General features: G+C 45.5%; 1 protein-coding gene and 1 pseudogene across 2 annotated transcripts in view; one reads left to right on the forward strand and one right to left on the reverse strand.

Annotated features, from left to right (window-relative positions):
- The first annotated feature begins 1,174 nt into the window (after window positions 1-1,174).
- The window catches only part of TARS3 (threonyl-tRNA synthetase 3), a 43,671-nt gene continuing 19,212 nt past the window's right edge, over window positions 1,175-25,633 (forward strand). For both annotated transcript variants that reach the window (XM_065906213.1, XM_065906214.1), the window contains exons 1-12: window positions 1,175-1,505; window positions 2,644-2,703; window positions 3,819-4,015; window positions 11,237-11,360; window positions 12,873-12,994; window positions 14,185-14,302; window positions 16,461-16,525; window positions 19,478-19,556; window positions 20,426-20,572; window positions 21,386-21,484; window positions 23,174-23,340; window positions 24,971-25,133. In XM_065906213.1, the coding sequence (XP_065762285.1) occupies window positions 1,203-1,505; window positions 2,644-2,703; window positions 3,819-4,015; window positions 11,237-11,360; window positions 12,873-12,994; window positions 14,185-14,302; window positions 16,461-16,525; window positions 19,478-19,556; window positions 20,426-20,572; window positions 21,386-21,484; window positions 23,174-23,340; window positions 24,971-25,133 (1,644 nt within the window). In that variant the 5' untranslated portion in view covers window positions 1,175-1,202. The remainder of the gene's footprint in view (window positions 1,506-2,643; window positions 2,704-3,818; window positions 4,016-11,236; window positions 11,361-12,872; window positions 12,995-14,184; window positions 14,303-16,460; window positions 16,526-19,477; window positions 19,557-20,425; window positions 20,573-21,385; window positions 21,485-23,173; window positions 23,341-24,970; window positions 25,134-25,633) is intronic.
- LOC136147427 (c-Myc-binding protein pseudogene) lies at window positions 6,526-6,959 on the reverse strand (annotated as a pseudogene).

Consider the following 25,633-nt stretch of genomic DNA (forward strand, 5'->3'; position numbering starts at 1 on the left):
GGAAAATACATAATAACATGTGTCCGTCATTACAGGATCAGATGGAGCTTCATTGCCCTAACATCCTCTGTGCTCCACTTGCTTATCCCTCCCTCCACTCTTGATCATGTAAGCTCTCTTTGCTTACTGAAGCACCTATAAATGGCTGTGTCTCTCAATATAAGTATCTTTTAAAGGAGTTCATACTTGTGTAAAGACCTTAGAACAAGGTTTGCCACATCCCAAGCTGTAAGAATGTTAATAAAAACCAATCTGTGTTGTTTTTATGGGAGGGTGTGTGCTCATGGTTATGAGGGACACAAAGACCTATGTGGCACTTGCCCTACCCTCGAGGCACTAGCAATTTTGTGTCATCAGATGTAAATCTTTGTAGCGATCTGGGTGCCCTGGTGCCATGGCCTCTACACTTGGTCAGACTTGGCATGAGGCCAAAGAAGGTCAGTTCTCAATGGCCACTTTTTAGAATCTGGGGGCAAGTTAAAAGAATGGTGACTGCCAGCATTTGAGAGGGGAAAGACAAGAACCATTCTGGGAAGGGAGATGTTCCCAAGGTTTTGGACAATTTGCATTTTGGCAACATACTGGCGTGCTGCAGTCCACGGGGTCGCAAAGAGTCGGACACGACTAAGCGACTGAACTGAACTGAACATACTGGTAGCTCTGAAGGTACCTTGAACCTGTTCAGGGCCAACGCCGCTCTACTGGCCGGCCTGCCGGTACCCGGTGGTCTCCCCCCAAAAGAGTGCCCAACCTGGGTCCACCTGCCCCGCCCTCCTGGCCCCTCGCCACCGCCCCGCCCCTCGTTCCGTAGCCCCGCCCTGCAGTGCACAACCGGCCCCACCCCTCCCATTGCCCCGCCTTCCTTACGCAGCCTGTCGCTCCGCCTCTTCTCTTCGCCCCGCCCCCTACAGGCCCTATGGCCCCACCTCCCCAGAACCTATCGTCCCACCCCGGCTGTGCACAGCCGGCCACACCTTTCCACATGGCCCCGCCCCTACAGTTCTTATAGCCCCATCCAGAACCTGCGTTCCCGTCAGCTCCTATCGCCCCGCCCCTAAAGTGTACAACCAGCCCCACCGTGCCCTGGCGCCCCGCCCCCCCGTTTATATAGCGCCGGCCGTGCCCCCGCCCCCGCAGTGCGCCCCTTCGCTGCTGGCTGTCCACGCGTGGCGCTGGTGCGTGTGGGAGGCGAGGTTGCTGCCATGGCGGCCGAGGCCCTTGCGGCTGAGGCGGTGGCATCGCGCCTGGCGCGGCAGGAAGAGGACATCCGTTGGCTGTGGGCGGAGGTCCACCGTCTGAGGGACGAGCAGCTGAATGCGCCGGACCGCTGCCAGGCCGAGGGGCCGTGCCTCACGCGCGAGGTGGCGCAGCTGCGGGCAGAGAACCGCGAGTTGCGCCACCGCCTGCACCGATTGCGGCTGTGCCTTGAGGAGGAGCTGAGCCACCAGGCGAGGCTGGAGGGCGCGGAGCGGTCGGAGGCGGGGCGCTGGGCCGCAGGCGCGCAGGTACGGAGGAGGGGGCTGACTGCCGGGCGGGGCGGGGCAGGGAGCGTGCGCTGCTGGCCGGGGGTTGGGGGGGCGGCAGGTGCGGGTGCGCTGAGGGCCAATGGGCGGCAGGAAGGTGCTGAGACCGGACCTCCTCCCTGTCTCCGCCATGACCCCGCTTGGACCCGGAGCCCACCGTAGGCCAGGCACCCCAGGGCCGCTGCGTTTGCAGCGATCGCCAGGCTGACCTAAGGCAGTGATGTCTCAGCTCTTCTAAATTGTCCGCTACTCATTTTCTTAAGTGGCAGAAATAGGGTTCTCCTTTCTTTGAAAAAAATGCTTTGGTGTTTAAAACTCAGTGTTCTTTGCTTGGGCAGAAGAGCAGCAGCTCCCTATAGAAACCCCTCCGTTCTGATGAATGGCTGGTCTGACCTATTGACGACAGGTGGCTTGGGGTGTTTGGTCCTTGCCTTGTTTCCGAGGCGGGGAGGTGGGGGGAGGTGTGTCTTGAGATTTGCGTATCTAACATTGTCACTTAATAGTGTTCTGAAAGATTGAGGACACGAGGAGAAAGGGGCGACAGAGGGTGAGATGATTGGATGGCATCATCGACTCAATGGACGTAAGATTGAGTGAGCTCCAGGGGATGGGAAGCCTGGCGTGCTGCAGTCCATGGGGTTGCGAAGAGTCAGACATGACTGAGCGACTGAGCACGCATGCATGTTAGTGTTTTGATTCATTTACCTTCCAGTGATGTAGGGCATTTTAAGTTCTTACTGTGGTTCAGACTGTGGATGCTCCTCACTTTTTTGCCAGGGGACTGGGTGTTTCTGCGTAACACCTTCCTGAAACAGTGCATTTAAAATCGCTGATGACAGCTCTGCAATCGACTTCCAGGGACATTGTTTAAGATTTGGGGTGGGGGAACCATTAAAGAGCAAAATTTATTAAGTGCACTTAGCAAGAGTGTGCACAGTCAGGAAGGACTGAACCCAAGAAAATCACTTACCTGTTGAGGGTTGAAGGTGGTGGTCAGGAGAGCCTCTCACATGGGATGCCTGCTGCCTGCCGACCTGTCCCTCCCCTTCCTTAGACTTCAAACCTGTTGCTCTTTGTGGTCCTTGGTATAAGTTGTTTATTATTTCTGTTTGTTTGTCAGCCTTCTCCTAGTCAAAGCCCAGAAGAGGACATTAGAAAGGAGATTGAGCCTGACAATGAGGTAAGTCATTGCTGTGGAAATAATATAGAATACTACCTATAATTTAAATAACACTTATATAGTTAATTGCCCAGGGGTGTGTGTGTGTGTGTGTGTGTGTGTGTATGTGTGTGTATTTGTGCTCAGTCGTGTCCAAGTCTTTGTGACTCCATGAACTGTAGCTCTAGAGCCTGGGAACCACAACTACTGAGCCTGCACACCTACAGCCCATGCTCCACAACAAGAGAAGCCACTGCAATGAGAAACCCATGCACCTCTAATAGAGAGTAGCCCCCACTCACCAAAACTAGGGAAAAGCCTGTGCAGCAAAAAAGACACAGCATAGCCAAAAATAAATAAATAAAGATTAAAAAAAAATAGCCGTCTTAACTTAGAGATGAGACAGCCACATAGCCATAAAGCACTGCTTAGTCTAAATTAAGACAGCAGAGCTTTTCTTTTGTGTTAAGGAAACTTTGTTGCTTTTTTAATATAAGTCATTACAGCAACTGGAGAGAACTGATAAAACATCAACATTTGGTAGGAGCAGAGGAGGAGTACTTGGCCTCACAGGGATCCCTGGGGTTGAGGAGTTCAGACACATTGGAGAAACAACTAGAGAACAAAGTCAGATAGTGTATCAATTAAGGGCTGAATTGTGTGACTGTGCACACGCTTGCTAAGTGTGCAGAGAAGGGCGATGCCAGTGGGTATAGCAGTTGGAAGAGGAGGGTTTTGCATGGCTTGGTGAGACCTGGGCTTCCCAGGTGGCTCAATGGTAAAGAACCTGCCTGCCAATGCAGGAGCCTCAGCTTCAATCCCTGGATTGGGAAGATCCCTGGAAAAGGAAATCCAGTATTCTTGCCCAGAGAATTCCAGGGGCAGAGGAGCCTGGTGGGTACAGTCCATGGGGTCACAGAGTCAGACAGGTGCATGAAGGCACTGAGTTGGGAGGGGGTCAGCCCTGTGGAGGGGATTCTCTAGAGGGTGAGAGTTAAACCAGAGCCTAGGGGCTGGTGCAGGGGGATGCCCTGGGCCTGCTGAGGAGGGTGAGGCTTATTTAGAGCTGAGCAGTTAGAAAAAAAGTTGGCTGTGTGTGTTAACCTTACCATATTCTGTATTCTGATGGCTTTCAGGTGAAGAAACCACCAAATTTTGTGAAGGAAAGATTGAAGCTTTTTGAAATATTGAAGAAAGATCATCAGCTCTTACTTGCCGTTTATGAAAAGAAGGGAGATTCAAGCGATGTGATCACAGTAAGAGTGGCTGATGGGAGAACAGTGAAAGGGGAAGCTTGGAAAACAACGCCTTACCAGGTGGCTGCTGAAATTAGGTAAACCATAGTGTGGAGCAGATAATGTTAAGTGCTGCGCCAGAGCTTGGTGAGGGTGTGTTCTTGGGGCTGCTGAAGTATTTTTATCTTAGTTGAATAAATTAAATGTAATCAGTTTATTTATTCCCTCTTGGCTTCTAAAGAGGCCATTTTATAAGTAATTGAATGTCAGAACACAGTCTCTTCCTCTTTAAAGTGTCCAACTTTTAGAGTTCTAATAAAAATACATAGTAGAGAAAAGTACCTATAATCCTTGACAGGCGACATGATGTTGACTCGTTTTATCATCAAGATACTTCCATGAGATTTTACAGGTCTTTTGTCGGACTTGACTCCAAGCCATTCTTCTGCCAGTAGATAACCATGGGTGAGTCTTTGGACCAGTGTGGGCAGATCCCTCCAGCTGTCCAAGCCCGTTTTCTTATATCTTAAGTGGAAATGATAATACTTTCATCATTTACCTTATAAGGTTGTAAAGATTAAATGAAAAAATGTATATGGAAGATACTCTGAAAATTAAAACCTTTCTAGAAATGTACAAAGAAGGCTTACTAATTATAGATTGAAGATGTGTGTGTTAGAGCTATGATCAGACTTGGAATAGGTGCCTTCATCTTCCTAGAATTTAGACACTTGAGTGAAGTTACGTTATTCTGACTAATGTTAATTCCTGGTATTATATAAAATTCTGTGGAAGCTGTAGCTCAGAACTGCCATGTAAATAAACTTATTATTTAAAAAGCAAACTTTTCAACAATTCAAATCCTCAGATTCCTTTGAAAGCTATGGTTAAAATTGTGTTTCTTTTATCCTATTACATCATATACCCTCCAGGGCCCTCCCATCTGTTACTGTGCTTTCCAGGAGAGATGGATAGATGTACTGGGAAAATGGACTTTGAGGCAAAAGTAACCTTCTGTCTCCTCGTGGAGAGTCATATGCATGTTGGCAGATTGAAGTCTGAGCTGCCCTGTGCTGAAGAGATGGTCCAAGCTTGGCAAACAAGGTTATTTCATTCTAGGCCATGTTCTTTGTTGTTCTGTCAGTGATATTCATTTCCACAGGCACCAGGTCAAAACCACCCTCGAGTTTGATGACAGAAGGGTTGCAGGAGTTGTCTACAAAGTAAAATTGTCCAGAGCTAAAGGATGGACCTAGCCATGTCAGACATACCTGATAAGAAGAAAGCAGAGGTCATGATATTACCTTCAGGTGGCAGAACTCAGGGATACACTCATCGAGTGGGCGACTAGGACTTATTTTTAAAATAGAACAGTGTAATCCGCAATTTTTCGCACCCCTTTATGAGTTATATAATGTAGCATCACACCAGAAATGCAAAATTATAAGAACTCAAGAGTAGCAGCCTTTAATATACCTGTCTCAGTTCTTGATCAAACAGGCCAAAGTTAAGATGACATGGTCTGAATGGTAACACTTAAGGTGGGCTTCATGGCTACTCCCCGGTCTCTGTGCTGTGGCCCACATGGTGCCTTCTCTCTTGGGACATATGGTTGTGCTTTCAGCTCCTCAGAATAAGATGCAGAAACACACAGTTAGCATTCTGTGAGCAAAATTCAATCCATTGTGAACTCAGTAAACATTAAATGGCAACAAGACAAAACAAAACTAGGAAATTGAAAGAAAGACTTCAAGATACTCAGGTGAAGGGAAATAAAAACAAATATTCTTAAGAATAGAAAGGAATATTCTTAGAAAATACTTCTTTAAAAAAAAAAAAAACTATTTATTTATTTGACTGTGATGTGTCTTGGTGGCAAACAACTCTCAGTTGCAGCATGTGGGATCTAGCTTCCCGACCAGGGATCAAACCATTTGCATTGGGAGCTCAGAGTCTTAACCACTGTACCACCAAGGAAGTCTCAGAAAATGCTTATTATAAGAGAATACATTTCAACATCTGTGGAATAAATCTGAAGTGGTGATCAGAAACAGGTTTGAATTGCTGAAGGCTTTTATTATCGAATAAGAAAAAATGAAATGACCTGAGAATTCAACTCAGGCAGTTAGGATAATTAAACAAGGAGGAAACTCTAAAAATGTGGCTTAGAGAAGTAACTGAAAAACTCGTAAGGGTAAAGGTGCAGTGAGGTGGCTGGATACAAAAATAAAGTTAAAAATAATAGTTTTATAAAGTTATTCTGCCTGTTGCCTTGGTTTCCTGAGAGTAGATTGCATAGATGATTCTTCCTGTTCTGAAGGAGTGTAGTAGGCCTTCTGAAGTGCAGTGCATAAGGTCCAGATCATTCAGGCAAGGATGGGAAGATTTGAAATCACTTTGGTGAAATAGCTGTGTGTAAGAATGACACCACAGACAGGGAAATGACAGATGTGAAAGAAATGCACCATATAAAACAAATGATCACTCCTTAAATAGTTTTTCTTTTTTTTTTTTTGGTGATTCTAAGTATATGTGTTTATAACAGTTAATGTGTGATAGGTGAATTTAACATATTTAAAAGAGTGCTATAGCATCTGTTCGGAAAAGATTATATACTGTATAAACTATTCAAGTCATACAAAACCATTTTTTTCAGTGTCTTTTCAATTGAGATGAATCCTATTCAGCACATTTCTCCTCCTGAGGTGGTTCATACTGAGCAAGCTTTGTTTTCAGTTTTTTATTTTCTTCTACAATAGCTTCATATTTCTCTTTCATTTCTGCCAATTCTAGGCGAAGCAGCTCTATTTCTGGATTTTCTGGGGTAGCAGCTCCTAAGTGATGCTTTAAAAAATCCAAATCACTATTAGGTTTCTCTGGTTCTTCATATAAGGCTACCAATACCTTGGTCAGCGTGTCCAGCAACCCCGACTTCTCCAAGTACCTCCGGAACTGCTCGCGCTTCGAGTCGGCGGCTTTGTAATGGGCCATAGTGACAGCGGCAGCGACGTAGCTGGCGCCGGAGACCGTGGCTGGCGGGCTCAGAGCCTAGTTTTTCATATTAATAGGAAAATGATGAAAACTTCAGAAAAAAAATAGTCTTAGGAATGCAAATTAATTGTGTATTATAATATCTTTTGATCTATCAAAGGTTTACTAATAGCAGTTAATATTGATAGCGTTTGGCCCTGCTGGAGGGGTGGACGCAGAGGTGCCATGTCTTTCTTAAATGTTTGAACCCCAGCCCTGACCCTGTCATCCTATACATAGCCAATTATCCTCAGAAAACACCCCCAAAGAAAAAAATGGGCAAAGGACACTTGATAGCCCAGTGAAGAGTAGCTCTTGGCTTGTGGTCCCCAGATCAGCAGCACTGGCATCACCTGGGAGCTTGATAGAAGAGCAGCGCTCCGGGCCCCTTGGGAGTCAGTCAGTCACCCGTGCTCCCAGTGCCCTTGGGGCTCCTGACTTAACTGCTGCCGGAAGAAGCCCCTTGGAGACCTAAGCTTAGATAAGACACATGCTACTCTCCCCTTACGGTGTGGCGGAAGCCTGCTGGTGGGTATCTCTGGTCCAGGCCGTTTTTCATGGACCCTGATCCCTCTTTCACCATCTTGTCACTCAGCTGACCCTTAAGTGGAGTTTGTCCGTATCTGGGGTGCAGGCTGTGTGTCACCCCTGGACCAGCTCACAGGCCAGGGGAGGAGCGGCTGAAGAATGAGGGTGCTTTGAGTCTAAGACCCCGGAGTGGCACACTTTAATCCGCTAGGGGCTGTGAGTTCATACAGAGTCACAGGCTCTGCCGAGCTGTGGGAGAATGGAAACACAGCTCCTACTGACCCAACGCATATCCAGCCCAGGTGCTCTTGCCACAGGAGAGAAGACTCTTAGCATCAGGTACAGTGTCTCCTGGCCGTGTCCCTTGATGTCCAGACCTCTGTGAGTAGCCCCCTGCCTCATGCCCCACCATCCCTCCTCCCTCCCCTGTGAGTGGACTCCAGGCACCTCCAGTGGCAGCAGAAAGCCCAGGACTCACTTTAGGTGAACCACACAACTGCCCTCCTCGCTCCGCCCATCAGCCAGCTGCAAGCAAACTAACAGACAAGGCTGCATGTGTCACATGGGTTACAGTGAGGGATAAATGCAATCACGGACATTTGGAACAAAGAGGAGCGGTGTGGCTGACATCAAGGCAGTGTTTAGGAGCCCTCGGGTCCTGTTGGTTTGGGTTGGCCTGTCTGGCCACCCTTTGTTCTCTGAGAGTAGCTTGACTGCCCACTGTCCTCTTTTGGGCCTGGTTTTGCAGTTTGGAAGGTACATTGTCATCCCTTGCCCTCACCTGCCATGTCTCAAGTGCGGACAGCCATTGGGTATAGAGGCTGCGTGTTTGGTGCAACTTCCCTGGTGCACATGGTGAAGGTGGGGGTGGGGGTCTCAGGGCTCCTCTGAGGATCAGTCATGCGTGTCTGTGAGTGGGGCTTATGGTTTGTTCTGCAAAACAGTTCCCTCAAGCAGTTAACTGAAGTAGGCCTCTCACCGGAAGCTTCTAATCAGTTTCACACGACAGTAATCTTCCTAAAGAGTTCTCCTAGACCGGAACTTCTCACCCTCTTATGCCCTGACTTTGTACTTGACTCATTTGTCTCTTCCTTCATTTAATGGACCAAGATTAGACATACCGTAGGCTGGGGGAGAGTGGCTCCCTTACTCTGACCTGTGCAGTTGGATGGACCCATCTTGTCTGTCCCTGTGTGGACTCTGAGAAGGGCTGTCACTGCCTGTCCCCTTGCCACCTCTGTTTGCAAGCAGAATAGGTCTCACCTGAGCATCCCTTGGTCTGGTGTGTGCATGCTCAGTTGCTTCAGTCGTGTCTGACTTGTTGTGATGCCATGGACTGTAGCCCACCAGGCTCCTCTGTCCACGGGATTCTCCAGGCAAGAATACTGGAGTGGGTTGCCATGCCCTCCTCCAGGGGATCTTTCTGACCCAGGGATCAAACTCACATCTCTTAAGTCTCCTGCATTGGCAGGCCGGTTCTTTACCATTAGCGCCACCTGGGAAGTCCTCTTGGTCTGGTTGTTGTTGTTGTTTAGTCGCTCAGTTGTACCCCACTCTTTGTGACCCCATGGACTGCAGCACACCAGGCTTCCCTGTCCTTTCTTATCTCCCGGAGTTTTACTCAAATTCATGTCCATTGAGTTGATGATGCCATGCAACCATCTCATCCTCTGTAGTTTTTTGCTAAAAGCCAGAGGAGTTCCCTGGCATATCCCAACATTCTGCCTTTTCATATCTGTTTGCTCAGGTGCTACAGGCGTTGTGAGCAGATGTTTTGCCTGCAAGTCTTACGAGATACTTTATTGTGCTGTAACAATGGTTGTTAGCTCTGCGCGTCTTAGTGTCTCTCCTTGTAACTGCTGCCCATCTGCTAAGCCAATGCCATATAACTTGTCATGTTACTTCCAGGTCCTTGTTTCTGTGTTAGTTAAGACACAGGCTAAACTGCTGCAGTGGAGGCCACAGAAAACTCCGTGGCTTAAATGTGGTCAGCATCTCTCTGAGAGCAGTCAGGGGCTGCAGGGTCCAGGCTGGGAGGCAGTGCGTCTCCATACCCTCATTTGGGGACCTGAAGTCCTTCCATGTGGCTGCTGGGTGGTCTGGTATGGTGTTGCCTTGTCTGTGTGGTCCAAAGGTTGTAACTCACTTGTGTTCCATCCACAGAGGGCCGGGAGGGGGTGGATTGGTGCCCTGCATAGTCTAAAGGCAGAAATGCAGCCGTGTTTCTGCCCATCTCCTCCACCTTAGCCAGACAGCCCCCTTCTGCTGCAGGGCCAGCCAGATGCTGACTGTAGAGGATGAAGATGACGGACTGGAGGGGCCCTGAGCTGCCTGGCCCGGCCAGCAGAAATGAAAATGAGATTCTACTCCTTTGACAGTAATACTGAACATTTATTAAGTTCTGATCATGAGTACACCTTATTTTTGTTGTTGTGTAGTTGCTCAGTCATGTCCGGATCTTTGCGACCCTGTGGACTCTAGTCTGCCTGGGTCCCTCTGTCCATGGAATTCTCCAGGCAACAATACTGGAATGGGTTGCCATTTCTTTCTCCGGGGGATCTTTCCAATCCAGGGATCGAACCCGCGTCTCCTGCCATCTCCTGCATTGCAGGCAGTCTTTACCACTGAACCTCCTGGGAAGCCCACACCTTATTTTATCCTCAGAATAAATATATGAAGAAGGTCCTGTAATTCCCATTTTACTGATAAGGAAAGTAAGGCTTAGAAAAGCTGAGTAAATTGTTCAGGGTTCAGCCTGAGGTTGTCCTGACCCCAGAGTGTGTGCTCTTAACCACAGGGCTGTGCCCCGGCTCAGGGCAGTCACAGAAATACAAATGAAAACATTACATTGCCAAGAAGACATAATTTTGTACTCCCTGAGAGCACAGAGAAAGGTATTCTTAGGCCCTCTCCTGGTAGGGAAATTTGGGAATGTAGTCCAGTTAAGTTATTAAAAGTTCAAATCCCAAAAGTTTACTTCTAGAATTTTCCTCAGAAAATAGCCAGGAACTAAAATGTATTCAATATTCAATGAATATTCAAGAATATTCACTGCAGCATTATTTGTCACTGCCAAAATAAAACAAGACAAGCAAAACCCTCAAATTATAACCAAAATGCTCAGCAATAGTGAGTTCATTGGGCAAATCTTAGTTCTACTGCAGCTGTCAGGTAGCATGTTTTACAAGTCTGTCTGCTGTTGGGGAAAATGTCGTGGTTTGCTGTTAAGTTTAAAAAGTGAGTGAAAGTCACTCAGTCGTGTCCAACACTCTTGCGACCCCATACAGTCCATGGAACTCTCCAGGCCAGAATACTGGAGTGGGTAGCCTTTCCCTTCTGCAGGAGATCTTCCCAACCCAGGGATTGAACCCAGGTCTCCTGCATTGCAGGTGGATTCTTTACCAGCTGAGCTACCAGGGAAGCCAAAGTTTAAAAAGTAGGTTATCAGATAACATAAGCAGAGTAATACTTTCAAAGCTTTTATATTGATGTATAAATGTTGTGAGTACTTATCTCTGAGTGGTAAGATGTATGTGATTTTATTCCTGCGCATTCTGTTTTCTGAATTTTTACAGTGAACAAATCATATTTCTTTTGTACTTAAACATCACAAAAATTAAAAAAAGATCTATCCTATTAGTTTACATTTGTACTTTCCACTTAAGAAAGAAACAAACCCTGGAAATTAATTTCATGTCTTGTTTTAAGGAATAGCTTTAGTCTGTGATGGGTTAACCCTGACATGACTGTCCTCTCCCCAGTCAGGAACTAGCAGAAACCACCGTGGTGGCCAGAGTGAATGGGGAGCTGTGGGACCTAGACCGCCCGCTGGAAGGGGACGCCACTGTGGAGCTCCTCACCTTCGAGAATGAGGAGGCCCAGGCCGTAAGTGTCTGAAAACCAGTCGACCACACTTTGGGTGTTTATGTTGTCAGATGTACCATGTACAAAGTCACACACTAAAGGGTAGAACAGTGGGTTTTGTGATTTTCTAAGTTTGGTATTTAATAAATCTAACATGACACCGTATTTAAAAGTGATTCATAAAGAGCATGAACAATATATGTAATGAAATACATAGCTTGCATATATGTGTTAGTTTTTCTCACTTAAGGACTAACCCTAACAACTGTCACCTAGCTTCATACCAGATGCCACCCTGGAACTTGTGAACCTGTGTTGATTTCCTTGGTCAGCTGACCAGCGTCCAAGATGCTGGGTGCATGTGCCAATTCTATGGGCAGCAGAGTTCACAACAGGTGGAAGGAATCGTTAGTAAGCAAATCAAACAGCTAGATGCTTTCAGGTAATGTCAGCCTCTGAGAGGAGCCAACCCGGAGCAGCTGTGGTGGCTGGCCTAGCAGGTGGTTTTAACCCTCTCCTGAGGTCAGAATCCTGCTGAGACCTGAGCAGTTTCCCACACAGGTGGGCTCTTGGTTGACCTGCAGACACGGTTCTTTAACAGTGGGCTGCTAAGGGCCTTCAGTCTGTCAGAAATATGGGTGGTGGGGACAGGGGACCACCAACCTTAATGTTCTACAGAGGGGTCAGCCTCTTTGACATTCTGTCCCCCTGTGTTCAGTGACATCATGAAAGATAAAGCATTTATCATATTATCACGGGAAATCTTTCTAGAGTGCCTGATCAGTCCACCCCTGGCACCTGGTGTCACGCCGTAGGGCTTCCAGAATAGTTGTGGTTGCTCGTGAAAATGAGAATGTTACCTCCCAGGCTCCATCCCCAGCCCTGGTACACATTATCTAGGCGAGACCCAGTGACCTTGTCACAAAAGTACTGTGTTAATAGTATGCAGAGCTCAGATGATTCAGTAACTTTTCCTTCCAAGAGACTCCTCTGCCTTCCTGAGTCCTCTTTCAAACTTCACGGCCACGTGCTCTGTTTAGTGTGGGAAGACTGCTGTGTAGACGCAAAATCTTGTTAACGTGAGCGATGTCAGGAACAGCCACTGTGGCCGCATCTCTGGCTCAGAAAGGCTGGCCAGAGGAGGAGGATGAAGGGGGCCAGTGCTCACACTCATAGGCGACCCTCTGCACTGGGCCTGAACCCGCTCTGGGTGACTGGCCTGCTCATGGTCCAGTTCTCTTCTGCTCATGGTTGAGGCCCAGAAGGAAGTGGTTTAGGAGCCGGGCTCAGCGCTGCTCAGAGTAAAGCTGCAGGAGAAGCACATAGCCTGCTGGTGGGGTGGGGGGTAGGGTGGGGGCACAGTGGGCTCCAGGGAGGGCTCAGAAACAGGCAGGTCTCAGCAGTCTGCAGAGACGACACTGCCTGTGTCCTGGGGTCTGTCACCTGATGCTGTGCCCACATGCTCACTCGTCCCTGCGTCCCCCTGGTGACTTCCCATGATGCAGCTGTGGCCTGGCCTCTGTCGCTCCACAGGTATACTGGCACTCCAGCGCCCACGTACTCGGGGAAGCCCTGGAGCTCCACTACGGGGGCCTCCTGTGCTGCAGCCCACCTGGCGATGGTGGCTTTCACTATGATATGTACCTGGAAGACAGGTAACCCTGAGAGCTTACTTGTCAGTGCATTGAGTATCTGATACAGGGCATGATTACAGATGGGGTAACTGTTTGTGAAAATTATTATTTTTTATGAGTGTAGATTTAAGGGTAACTTCTCAAGTGGTTTTCTTTCTTTCCTCAAGAAAGACATGACACACTATTTATCTGACCTGAGGCTTGTTAGGGCAGACTACCGATTTGGACCAGAGTGGTCAGGTTAATCCCCGGAGAGCAGGTAGTCCTCGCCGTGATGGTCAAGGGCAACGTGCTCCCCAGCCATACATCCCATGGCTGGTGCCAGAGGGGCCAGTCTCTGGAGGTTTCACATTCCCTAGGTCTGTGCATGAACTCCCGAGCCACAGGCCCCACCTCAGCCCTCCTTACCTCTCACGACTCTATATGGAATCCTTCCCAGCTGTCAAACTGAAACCCAAGGGTCCTCCCTACCCCACCCTGGTCCTCATCGCCCACCCTGTCACTCCATCCAGTTCTGCCTGTTTTGTCCCCTCAGTAGTTCTCCCTGACCCCCCTTCTCACTCCTTCTGCCTTAGCATAGACCCCAAAAATCTGTAGCCTGGTTGCCTATGGTTCACTCCACCTCCAGCTGTTGCCTGCACGCTGCCCGAGTGCCCAGTGCTCTCTAGCTCCTCTCCTAGCCCAGCCAGCTCGTCCCCTGTGAGCACGCCTACCCACCAGAGTCATCTCAGAATGTGTAGATGCCTCTTGTGTGCTGGACTTGGTGCTGCTGACTACCTAGTGGAGATCAGCCTGTCCTCATGGGCTCAGTCATCCAGTCGGGGGAGACAGACGGAAACAGACGCACCACCACTTGCTGCAGGAGGTGACAGAGCTGTGGGACAAGCAGGTGGGCACTCAGCCGAGAGCTCAGTGACCTGGAAGTAGGGTGTGACGGAGGATGGCAGGGAGCTGTCCCAGAGCATCCCAGGCCTCTATGGGGCAGCCTTGGGCCCAGGGGTGGGGGGCTGCAGCCCATGAGACTGGAGGGACATGAGCACAGATGGTGGAGGAGGGAAGGAGTGGGGGTTAGGGGGACATGTTGAGTCTCTGAAGTCCTGGACTGTAGAGCACCACGTTCTTCTGGGAGAAAGTTGGTCTGCTGCTGACTAGGGACTCAGGTCACAGGTGCTGTCCCAGCGTCTGTGGCAACTGTTGCGTCTTCCCTGCAGGGCTGTGTCCAGCACAGAGCTGCCGGTGCTGGAGAGCAGGTGCCAGGCCATCATCAAAGAGCAGCAGCCGTTTGAGAGACTGGAAGTCAGCACGAAGGTCCTCCTAGACCTATTCAAGGTGATTACGGGGGACTTGAGCAGTAATAGCACACCACTGCTTTAAACAAATGGTCAGCCCCTGCTCACCACATTGTTTCTAACGCTTGTTTCAAATTTTCAGTGCAGATATAAGTAGGTGAAGGGCCAGGAGAATAGTGTTCATTTGTGTTTTATAAATCTGATTAATCCTGAGTGTTGTTAGTACTCCAGCTATTGAATTCAACAATGTTAATAATACCATATAAAATTCTGGCTTTTCCTCTTCATTGGGGTTTTCTGCTAGTTTTTAAAATAGATTCTAACCTGGAGTAACCTGTGTAAAACTTCAACTTTCTCTTTTTATTGTTCAAACTAATTTACTTAAATATCTTCTAAATTTTATTTTTAAAATCATAAATATCAAAGAAAACATAATTTGAGAGTGCGTGCAATATTGTTAGTTTTGTGGGCTTGAATTAAAAAGTAGATTTGAATTTGGTAAAAGTTGCAGCTGCTTTTTTTCTGTATGTGGTAAACTATCCAAAATATAAAAATTATTGTTTGAGTCACGCTCTAAGTGGACAGTTCTGTGGCGTTAAGTACTCGCACACTGTTGTGCAGTCACTGTCAGCACCCATCTCCAGAGCTCTGCACCTCCCAGCAGTTACGCCGAATCCCCGTTCCCCACCCCTTCCATCTCCTTGAGAGTGACTGCTCCAGGGCTTCATCAGGTGGAATCACACAGTAATTGTCCTTCTGAGTGGCCTGTCTCAGTGTTGTGTGCTCAAGGTTCATCCATGTTGTAGCAAGTGTCAGAATTGCCTTCCTCTTTTGAGGCTGAATAATATTCATTCCACTGTATGGATGGACTACCTTTTATCTATTCACTGTTTGTCAATGGACACCGCTTGACTACTAAGAAAAATGTTACTACCTGGGTGTACTCGTATCTGTTCAGGTCCCTACTTTCAGTTCTTCAGTGTATACCCAGAAGTGGAGTTGCTGAATTATATGTAAATCTTGTGTTTAATTTTTTGAGCAACTGCCATACTGTTTGCCACAGTGGTTGTACTGTTTTACATTCCTACCAGCATGAGCGTTCCAGTTTCTCTGTATTCTTGCTAATTTGACTTTTTCTTTGTCTCTCTTCCCTTCCCTTTCCCTTCAAAAAAATAAAATAACCATTCCAGTGGGTGAGGAGGTACCCCATTGTGGTTTTTATTTGTATTTCTCTAATGGCTGGTGAGAGCATCTTTCCACAAGCCTGTTGTGATTTGTAGATCTTCTTTGGAGAAATGTCTGTTCAGTCCTTTACCCATTTTTAAATTGGGTTGTTTGTTTTTTGGTGTAGAGCTGTAGGAGTTTTTGATATATTCTGGATATTAATCTCATATTAGATATGTGATTTGCAATTATTTTCTCGCCTTCTTTGGGTTGAGAACTAAACTCCATCAAAACTTTATGAAGAAAAATGACTTGATTTTAACATGTAAGTACACAGCAGTTAGATCATACAAATCCATTTTTTTCTCCCAACAACTACCTCTTTTAAGTAGTTATTTAATACAAAGTATCTGGTACAATAGTAATAATGATGAAAGCAGAAAAGTGTTTGCTAAATTTTTTAATGTAATAATATCATTTACTGTAGACTTTGTTTTGATTTTTTTGTACAAATTCATAATGTAGCTATGTCTTCAGAATTTTATTTATTCCATGTAGTTAAAGCTGAAATCTAGAACAGTTCAGTCTAATAATGCCATTCCCAAGTCTGAGCCCTGTATGTCATCTGAAATTTTCTGGTAGCCACATTTTAAAAGTAAAAGAAAGGTGAAATTAATCTTTATAACATTTTTTTTAACTCAATAAATCAAAAAATATTACTTCAACTTGTAACCAACATAAAAAGTGATTTTATATTCTTTTTTTTTTTCACATTGTGCTTCTGGAATCCAGTGTGTTTTGGTCTGGTGGTGCCTCTCAGTTCAGATCAGTTACATGTCAAATGCTCAGGTCCCACACAGGCTCTGGGCACCCATCCTGGACGGCACAGAACCGGGTGCTGAGCTCCATGTGTGTCCAGGGTCTCAGCACCTAGAACATAGCAGATGCCCGTTCAGTGTTTGTTGGAAAAAGGGAACATTTTTTCCCACTTAAACGTTTTATGTGATACTGTTTGGGTGTATTTTTCTTTGTAGTACAATAAATTTAAATGCCGCATCCTGAAGGAGAAGGTGGACACGCCAACGACCACAGTTTACAGGTAACGTGTATGTGTGAATTGTAAACTCTGCTCAGTGATGCATCTAAATGCGTTAGCAGAAGCAAGTTTGTCTTTGAGTGGGAGGTCTGATTGTAAGTTTGCATGGTTGATAGAGTACTCCTTTGTGTGGGGACTCTGAAATATCACCGCAAAGGGAGGTAATGATTTTCTCATTTGTATTTATCAGGATGGTACTAAAAAGCCATAGGATTCCCTGGTGGCTCAGCGGTAAAGAACTCTTCTCCTAAAGCAGGAGACGTGGGTTTGATCTTGCTTTGGAAAGATTCCCTGGAGGAGGAAATGGCAACCCACTCCAGTATTCTTGCCTGGAGAATTCCTTGGGCAGAGGAGCCTGGCGGGCTACAAGTCTATGGGGTCGCAAAGAGTCAGACACAACTTAGCAACTAAACAACAACAAACCCACATTCTGTTTTTGGGGTGTTAGCTGTAGAGTGCCTCTCTCCCTGCAAGTGAGACCGTGTTCTCAGGGCCTCATGTTTTGGGGGGGCTGTTCAGGAAAGGAATTCTGTTCATCCTCCTCTGTTCATATTGGGAGACAGTGGAGCTGTAGTGGGCCATCTCCTCAGGTATGATTCTCTGCTTCTCACCACACTCTCCACTATTTGGGGGCCAAGAGCATCACCCTCTGTGCATCAGTAAGGCCGAATAGAAGTGGTGTATAGCAATGACCATGGGAGCCCAAACCCAAACCCTTAGTTCTGCTGGACATCAGGCTCCCAGCCCCTCTTACTGTCCACTTGTTCAACTGCCTTATGAGTACTGCTTGTCCCCACTCCTGGTGTCCCCTTCTTTGACTGCCTGTGACCTTCTCAGTCCCATCAGAGAAGACTTGTCCCTGTAATAAGTATGACCTCAGATTTCCTGCACAGGGCACTTCCTTTCCACACTCAAGTGCTGTGGTTCTGTGACTTAGCTGTACCGTGAGTAAAGTCACACCCCTTCATGCACAGCTGTGTACAGTGTATTTCCTGAAGGATCATGTGAACATGTGGCCACTTTATGCTGCAGGTGGATACCATGTTTGTTTTTACCACTCTCCAGTGACCTGAGAAGATTTTATTGTTTATTACCTGTAGTACAAATAAATGTTAGCATACCATTTCAGAGTTTAAAAACAAATGAGGAAATTGACAAGATATGGTGAGCTTTAAATTTCTGACTTTTAATACTTGATCTTTTGGGGTTTTTAAGTACAATTTTATTTATTTATGGCTGTGCTGGGTTGTCATTGGTGTGAGGGGGCTTTCTCTAGTTGTGGAGAGTGGGGGCTCCTCTTTGTTGCCGGCCCCAGAGCACCCAAATTTCAGTAGTTGTGGCACACAGGATTAGTTGTTCTGCAGCATGTGGAATATTCCCGGACCAGGGCTTGAACCTGTGTCCTCTGCATTGGCAGGTGGATTCTTACCCACTGCATCACCTGGAGAGTCCCTTTTTTTTTTTTTAAACATTTCTTAGGTCAGCATTAACACTTAATTTTTCAATTGGAATAGCTTGTATTTAATTTTCTGAACATAAATGACTTTTTTTCCCTATGGGGTTATTTAAAGATTGGCTTATTTAAGTCTTTCTTATTAGTCAGGCATTTTTTTCCATTTCTCTTGAGCATTAACTTACCATCTCCTTTTTGGACAGAGAACAGTACATAAATCCTGGTCATTCAAAGAAATGGTGTTTTCATGTTTAAAACTTCATTCTACTTTGATGAATAATCCAGTCCCTTTATGTGTTCATTATGATTTTTAACTTTTTAACTAGTGAACTTTAAAAATATTTAAAATTGGTTGGAATAGTTAAGGAACAACTTTTTTTTTTTTTTTTTTTTTTACTAAATTTCCCTTAAATTGGTTGATGTTAAGTTACCTTCTCTCTGACCTGCATTATTGGTATCTTAACTCCGTTCATGCTTTTGTACTTGGAGAAGAGTCTACTCTTGTTAGGGTTTTATGGCCCCTTGTTCATTACAGGTGTGGGCAAATGCTTTATAGTGGTTTCATCTCTCATCTAAACTTTTGCATCATCTAATAAACCAAAATGCAAGTAGGCATTTTGTTATAAAACCAGAGTGCCTGAAACAAGTGAAGAAAACCCTTGAATTTATATATTTATTTAATAGAGTTTAATTTTTGGAGCAGTTTTAGGTTTGCTGCAGAATTTAGAGGATGGGCAGAGAGTTCCCATACACCCTTGCCCCTGTGTGCATGTGGCTTCCCCATGGTCAAGATCCCCCCCATCCAGAGTGTGGCATGAGTTAATAGTCCATCTACACTGCCATGTCTCTGTCACCTGAGTCCAGTATTTACATAGGCTTCACGCTTGGTGGTGTGCGTTCTGTGGGTCTGGTGAAGTTTATTTTTGACATCAAGTGAATGTGTTTTTTTATATCTTTCATGTAATTTTGGTTTTGAAAATTAGCGTAGAGCAGGAAAGTGGATTTTTTATTTTCCAACAGTGAAAATTTGTAAGAGCCTTGTGTGTGTCCAACTGTTTGCGACTGTGTGGACTAAAGCCTTCCAGTCACCTCTGTTCATGGAATTTCCCAGATAAGAATACTGGAGTGGGTTGCCCTGTTCTCCTCCAGCGGATCTTCCTAATCCAGGGATTGAACCCAGGTCTCTTGTGTCTCCTGCATTGGCAGGCAGGTTCTCTACCACTGAGCGACCTGGGAAGCCTCAGGATGTGACAGTGAAAAGAGGTGCATCTGTCTGCAAAGTTTCTTTCAAAGATTCTATGGCTTCTGTATGCAACCTGAGGGGGGAAGATTGGGATCTGAGACCAGATGACTCACCTCTTTCCTGCACCCTAAATTAAAGATGGATTCACACTAAGTTGTTCCTGAATTAAACATTGCCCCAAAACATAGAACATGGTTTCCAACCAATAGTCCCCAAAGCCGTAACTGTGTCTGGACATGTTTTAAATATTTCACCACAGGTGCGGTCCACTAGTTGAACTTTGTAAAGGCCCTCACATAAGACACACTGGAAATATTAAGGTCATAAAAATTTTCAAGGTAAGGATTGATTTTTTTCTGATACAGTAAACTTTAAGTGAACTAGATAAGATGTTCAATAACGTCTTTTATAATATGAGCACTGTGCCACTTTCAAACACCACATGTGTATTTGACTTTTATATGGGCTTCTAAAAATAATAGTGTTTTAGGATTGATAATTAGAACATTTTACATTGCCTTTGATTGTCTGTCATTTAACATTACTGTAAGTTTCACAGTACATTTCGTTTTTATCTGTGAAGATATTCTGTATACTCTTGTTTTCTTGAGTTGTTCTAATGTGAACAAGAATGTTTATCTGCCATGAAAATAATATAATGTAGGAAAAGGAGGGGAAAAAGAGATGGAGTGGTGTGATGCCGAAAACACACTGTGAAAGCAAGAGGCCTGGGACTGATGGAGCTGGCCTGACGTGCCTTGGTTTTCTCAAGGCGGGAGGAGGCGGGTGGAGGAGGGGGCTGGTCACCACACCCCTTTCTCCTTCACTGCCCTCTCCTGGGTGATGCACGCGGTGCTTGCCTTCCCTCGTTTTCACATTTTCTTTCTCACTTTCCACTCCTAGAACCCACAGCAGACTAGATGTAATTTACTGATTAATGGTGTAATTTGGAGTGGGAAGGTTTAGTTAGAAACAATCTAAGATTCTAAGTCTACAGGAAGTCCCCTGTGAGTCAGCTGTGCTGATGTTCAGGTGGGAAGTTGTGTGTAGTCCCTCATCCCTTGGTGTCCAGGATGCCTGACTTATATCCAAGTCCACAGCAGTTCAGGCCCCTGGTTAGAACCACCTGCACATATTAGTATTTCAGAGCGGTTTTACTGGTCACCAAGAGTTTGACGTGTTTACCCGAATCTTGTCTGATGTTTAGAATTCCTTGGCATACTGGGAGGACAACCCTGAGATGGAAATGCTGCAGAGAGTCTATGGGGTGTCCTTTCCTGATGAGCAGCGGATGGCTGCCTGGGAGGAGCTCCAGGAGGAAGCCAGAGCCTGGGACCACAGGACAATCGGGAAGGTGCGCCCGCCAAGCGCTGCTGCACTGCTCTGGGACCAAGGCTCGGAACCAGGCTGTCTTAATGCTGACATTTCTTCTCCCCTCCTGTCTTTTGTTTCCCTGGCACTTGTGGTTTGCTGCTGAGTTCTTTCACACTCCTACCCCCAGTGTCTACTAACCTTTTTCCTTCTTGTATTTCTATTAGATTTAAAAAATTGCACTTCTCTCTCATGTTTATAATGATATAAAATTTTTTAAAGAAAAAAGAGTGTATACCTGATAGTATACTTTGTATTTGGGAAGCAGAGCAAGAACAGTACTTGCAGGCAGGTGAACCTGGTTTAACTCTCAGTCCTCCAGTGGGAGCTGTTATGTGAGGGGCCGGTGCTCACTGTGGAGCTCCGTGTCCTTGGCTCTGCTGGGGGGTGTGTGGGGTGGCAGGAGGACGGACACTGGAGGGTGGTGGCCACCCAGGCGGACTCTCAGCACGACCGCCATGCAGAGGTCACTGCCACTCAGAGCCCACCTCCAGCAGTGAACTTTCCTGACCTTTTTGCCATGTCGACTCCTCATGAGATCCATATCTCAAGGTGCCAAGTAAGAAATCGGCAGTAAATCCCAGGTGAAATAAAAGTTACGTTCAAAGCTGAGTAATCATAAATATGAGTTGTAACTTCACATGCACTGTTACATAAGTCAGATTCAAGTATTTGGAATGTCATGCTACTAGAACTTGGAAATAACTGAGTGTATGTTTTATTCTAACATATCATATATGTACAGTAAATATATAACAGCAGTGGAATTTGAAACGCAATTACTTTTTCAACCTAGGAACAGGAACTTTTCTTTTTCCATGATCTGAGCCCTGGAAGCTGTTTCTTTCTTCCTAGAGGAGCCTTCATTTATAACACACTGATAGACTTCATACGAGTAAGTAATTTTTTAAATATTCTATGCTTATTCAACTCCATTTTGTATTTTACCGTTTTCTCTCATCATAAAATAGCAAAGCATTTCCATTGATTTTATTTGAATAATACCTAGAATTTTGAACCTCAAAGAGAAATGCTGCATTGTGCCTTCAACTAAAAACATTGAGACCATTAGTATTTTCCTTGGATTTCATTAAATGTACCTCTTGTCCGTTTGAGTTTCTAGAGCACATATGATACAAAGATAAACTTTAGGTCAACTGTGGAACTTCTTGTGAGAGAGGAAGGAGGAAATGTTCTGTGTGACACCTGAGACTGCAAATGATGGTGGCCTTAAGAGTATGTTTGACACAACTCCAAATCTCCATACATTTTAGATTAAGGTTGAGGTGGAATATCCTGAGACTGCCACAATAGCACTGAAAAGCTTGCTTCCATTTCCAGTATCCCATCTTGGTGAAGCAGGGTTTTTTGCAGTGAAAGTGAAAGGCATTCAGTCATGTCCAACTCTTTGCAACCCCATGGACTGTACAGTCCATGGAAATCTCCAGGCCAGAATACTGGAGTGGGTAGCCTTTCCCTTCTCCAGGGTATCTTCCTAACTCAGGGATGATCAAACCCAGGTCTCCTGCATTGCAGGTGGATTCTTTACCAGCTAAGCCACAAAGGAAGCCCAAGAATGCTGGAGTGGATAGCCTATCCCATCTCCAGCGGATCCTCCCAAACCAGAAATCAAACCAGGGTCTCCCACATTGCAGGCAGCGTCTGCAGTGACAGCAGCCAAAACGGGATCATGGAGTAGGCTGGACATATGCAACACACTCCAGGTGTCACTGTTTTCCAGCGCCCCTAGATGGGACCATCCGGGTGCAGGAAAACAGGCTCAGGGCTCCCACTGATTCTGCATTATGGTCAGTTGTATAATTATTTCATTATATATAACAATGCAATAACAATAGAAACAAAGTGCACAATAAATGTGGACTTCTCAGGTGGGACTAGTGGTAAAGAATCCACCTGCCAATGCAGGAGACCTGGGTTTGATCCCTGGGTTGGGAATATCCCCTGGAGGAGGGCATGGCAACCCACTCTAGTATTCTTGCCTGGAGAATTCCATGGACAGAGGAGCCTGGTGTGCTACAGTCCATCCATGGGGTCCCATAGAGTCGGACACAACTGAAGTGACTTCACACACGTGGACACACACAATAAATGTAAGACATTTGAATCATCCCAACCTCCGCTACCCCTGCCGCCAGTCAGTGGAAAAATTGTCTACCCCAAAACTGATCCTGGTGCCAAAAATGTTGGGGACTGCTGTTATATACTACATACCATTATATTATAAAATGAATATGTGCGTGTATGCTTGCATGCTAAGTTGCTTCAGTCATGCCCAACTCTTTGCAACTGTGGACTGGAGCCTACCAAGCTCCTCTCTCCATGGGATTCTCCAGGCAAGAATACTGAAGTGGGTTGCCGTATAAAGTGAATATATTTATATACTGAGCATACATGAATCTTTCTTTTATGATCCATAAGGTACCATGCTTAAAACCAAGGGCATATTAGCTGTGAACTGATGTAAGGCATGATCCTGAATTTAGCAGTCCTTGTCTGGATATCTCTTGCCTGCAGTTATGCCCTGCCCCAGCAGATTTCAGCTCTGCGCGCCTGTCTCCTTTAGGAGCAGCACCACCAGCGCAACTTCACGGAGGTCCTGTCCCCCAACATGTACAGCTGCAAGCTCTGGGAGGCCTCTGGACACTGGCAGCATTACAGTGAGAACATGTTCACCTTTGACATCGACAAGGACACTTTCGCCCTTAAGCCCATGAATTGCCCAGGGCACTGGTGAGTATGAAAAATGAAGCAGATCTGTACCTAGCAGGTACTTCACTACAGTTAGTTTTTAATGTTATTTTGCTTTTTGGAGTTAAGAGAATCCTTTAACATGAAGAATGGTGTTTAGAAATCATCTTTACAAAGTTGTTTCATTCTGGAGGATGAATTTACTTTTAAAATATGTTAGCTCTTTGCCAGATGTGGGCTGTTGGCTGGAAAACATTTAGTATTTTGTGCTTCTCAGAGGATAATATTACCCATCAATTTTATAAATTATTACATTTCTCTTTCCAGTGGTAATATACTTCAAATATGCACATTTGCAGAACATTTAGTTCTTACGTGCTATTTGGGTGATTATAACAAGGCCCGTGAGCTCACAGTCAGTGATTGGATTTCATTGATTTTAGGATGCATTCCCCTCCGTATCTCAACATCCCTGAAGTTGAGATGTGTCTTATAATTTGTATCTTAGCATTATGCCATATTTTAATTCATGGTTGTGTTCTTTCTTGGTTGTACATAATGTAATGGTCCATCTTACAGTCAAGGTTGTCTTAGAGTCTATGAAAAAATGCAATTATCATAAAGCTGCATAGGATGTAATTGCAACCTTGTCAGAGAAGTAGATTTTACAACTAGAAGTGAACAGGTACAATTTTCCACCAAAAAATATCCCACCTATTGTAGCTTCTTATCAACATACACAGTTTCAGTAAATTGACCTTAAAAGGTAACTGCTTGAAAGAAACCTCTGAATACTGAAGAAAACTCTTTGCCCTTTTCAGTAAAGACTAAAGGAAGTTCAATTCTGTGGTAACTGCATATAAAAGATATATATTTATCTTTAGTTTTATGAAAACTGATATATAAATATTCTATAGCCTCTTTTTTTAAACAAAGGTGGAGGCTAAAACCTAGTGCTTTGCGTTCTCCAAAACTCCTGTATTAACTACTTCTTAACTCATTTTCCCATTGGGTACTAGTTGAAGCTGTGATTTCAGTATTATTACAAGAAAGTTAAACACAAGCAGAAGGTGTAATTTTGTATTTTCTTACCTCAGAACAAGGAATCAGGACCACAGTGGCTTAGTAGTGATGGGGTGTGGGAGCGAGGGTTGCTTCCTGCAGAAGAGAGGCCTTTCATGCAGAGAGTATTAGCGGGGTGCTTTAGACACAGCCATTTCCTTCTGGAGCTCATGAACAGAGTGCAGAAGGAACAAATACACAGACAGACAGTTATTGAAAAAGTAAGACCAGTGTCAAAAGTGTGGCAATTCTGGCTGTTCTTGGAGCTTGAGGCTCGACTGACCAGCCCTTCTGGGGAGTGTCCAGGGCTGCCTCACTTAGGAAGTAGCCTTTGAAATGGATCGTAGATGGTTAGTGCAAATGGGTGAATGAGAATAGTGAGCAGTATTTCTGGAGGAGATGATTGGGTTCTTTCTCAGAGTGTGCAATGATGTAAATACAGCATTCAGTAATTCATGGGAGAAGAAATTTCTTTTAATTGGTGATCTAAGAACCAGAATCAGGTGTTAACAAATCCTGAGTCATTTAATTGTTAACTTACTAACATTCAGATGGTTACTGCATCTCTTCTGCAGTAAGGAAACACCGTGTGCCCCTGTGTCTTTTCTAGTCTGATGTTTGCCCATCGTCCACGGTCTTGGAGGGAAATGCCGATCAGACTTGCTGACTTCGGGGTTCTTCACAGGAATGAGCCATCAGGAGCTCTGAGTGGCTTGACCCGCGTCAGGCGCTTCCAGCAGGATGACGCTCACATCTTCTGCACAGTGGAACAGGTAGACGGGAACTCAGGGAGGCATGGTCAGCACAGGTCCATGGTGGAGTAGGTAAACGGGGACTAAGGGAAGCATGGTCAGCATGGGTCCATGTTAGGGTAGGTAAATGGGGACTCAGGGAGGCGTGGTCAGCATGGGTCCTGTGTGGCTACCTTAGACGCATTGCTGGGCCTTTCAGAGTGGCCGTGAACTGAGTTGTTCAGCCTAGTCTCCGAGGTCCCAACAGTTCCAACACATTTTTTTGTATTGTTTTTTTAGATTCCACATATAAATGATCTCATATGAATTTTGTCTTTCTCTGACTTACTGCACTTAGTATGATGATCTCTAGGTTTATCCATGTTGCTGCAAATGGCGTCATTTCTTTCTTTTTGTGGCTGAGTAACATTCCATTGTAGATATGCACCATATCTTCTTTATCCATTCCTCTGTCAGTGGTCATTTAGTTTGCCTCCATGTGTTGGCTATTGTGAATAGTGCTGCGGTGAACATTGGGGTGC

This window comes from Muntiacus reevesi, chromosome 15 (genome assembly GCF_963930625.1).
Source record: "Muntiacus reevesi chromosome 15, mMunRee1.1, whole genome shotgun sequence".
Lineage (NCBI taxonomy): Eukaryota > Metazoa > Chordata > Mammalia > Artiodactyla > Cervidae > Muntiacus > Muntiacus reevesi.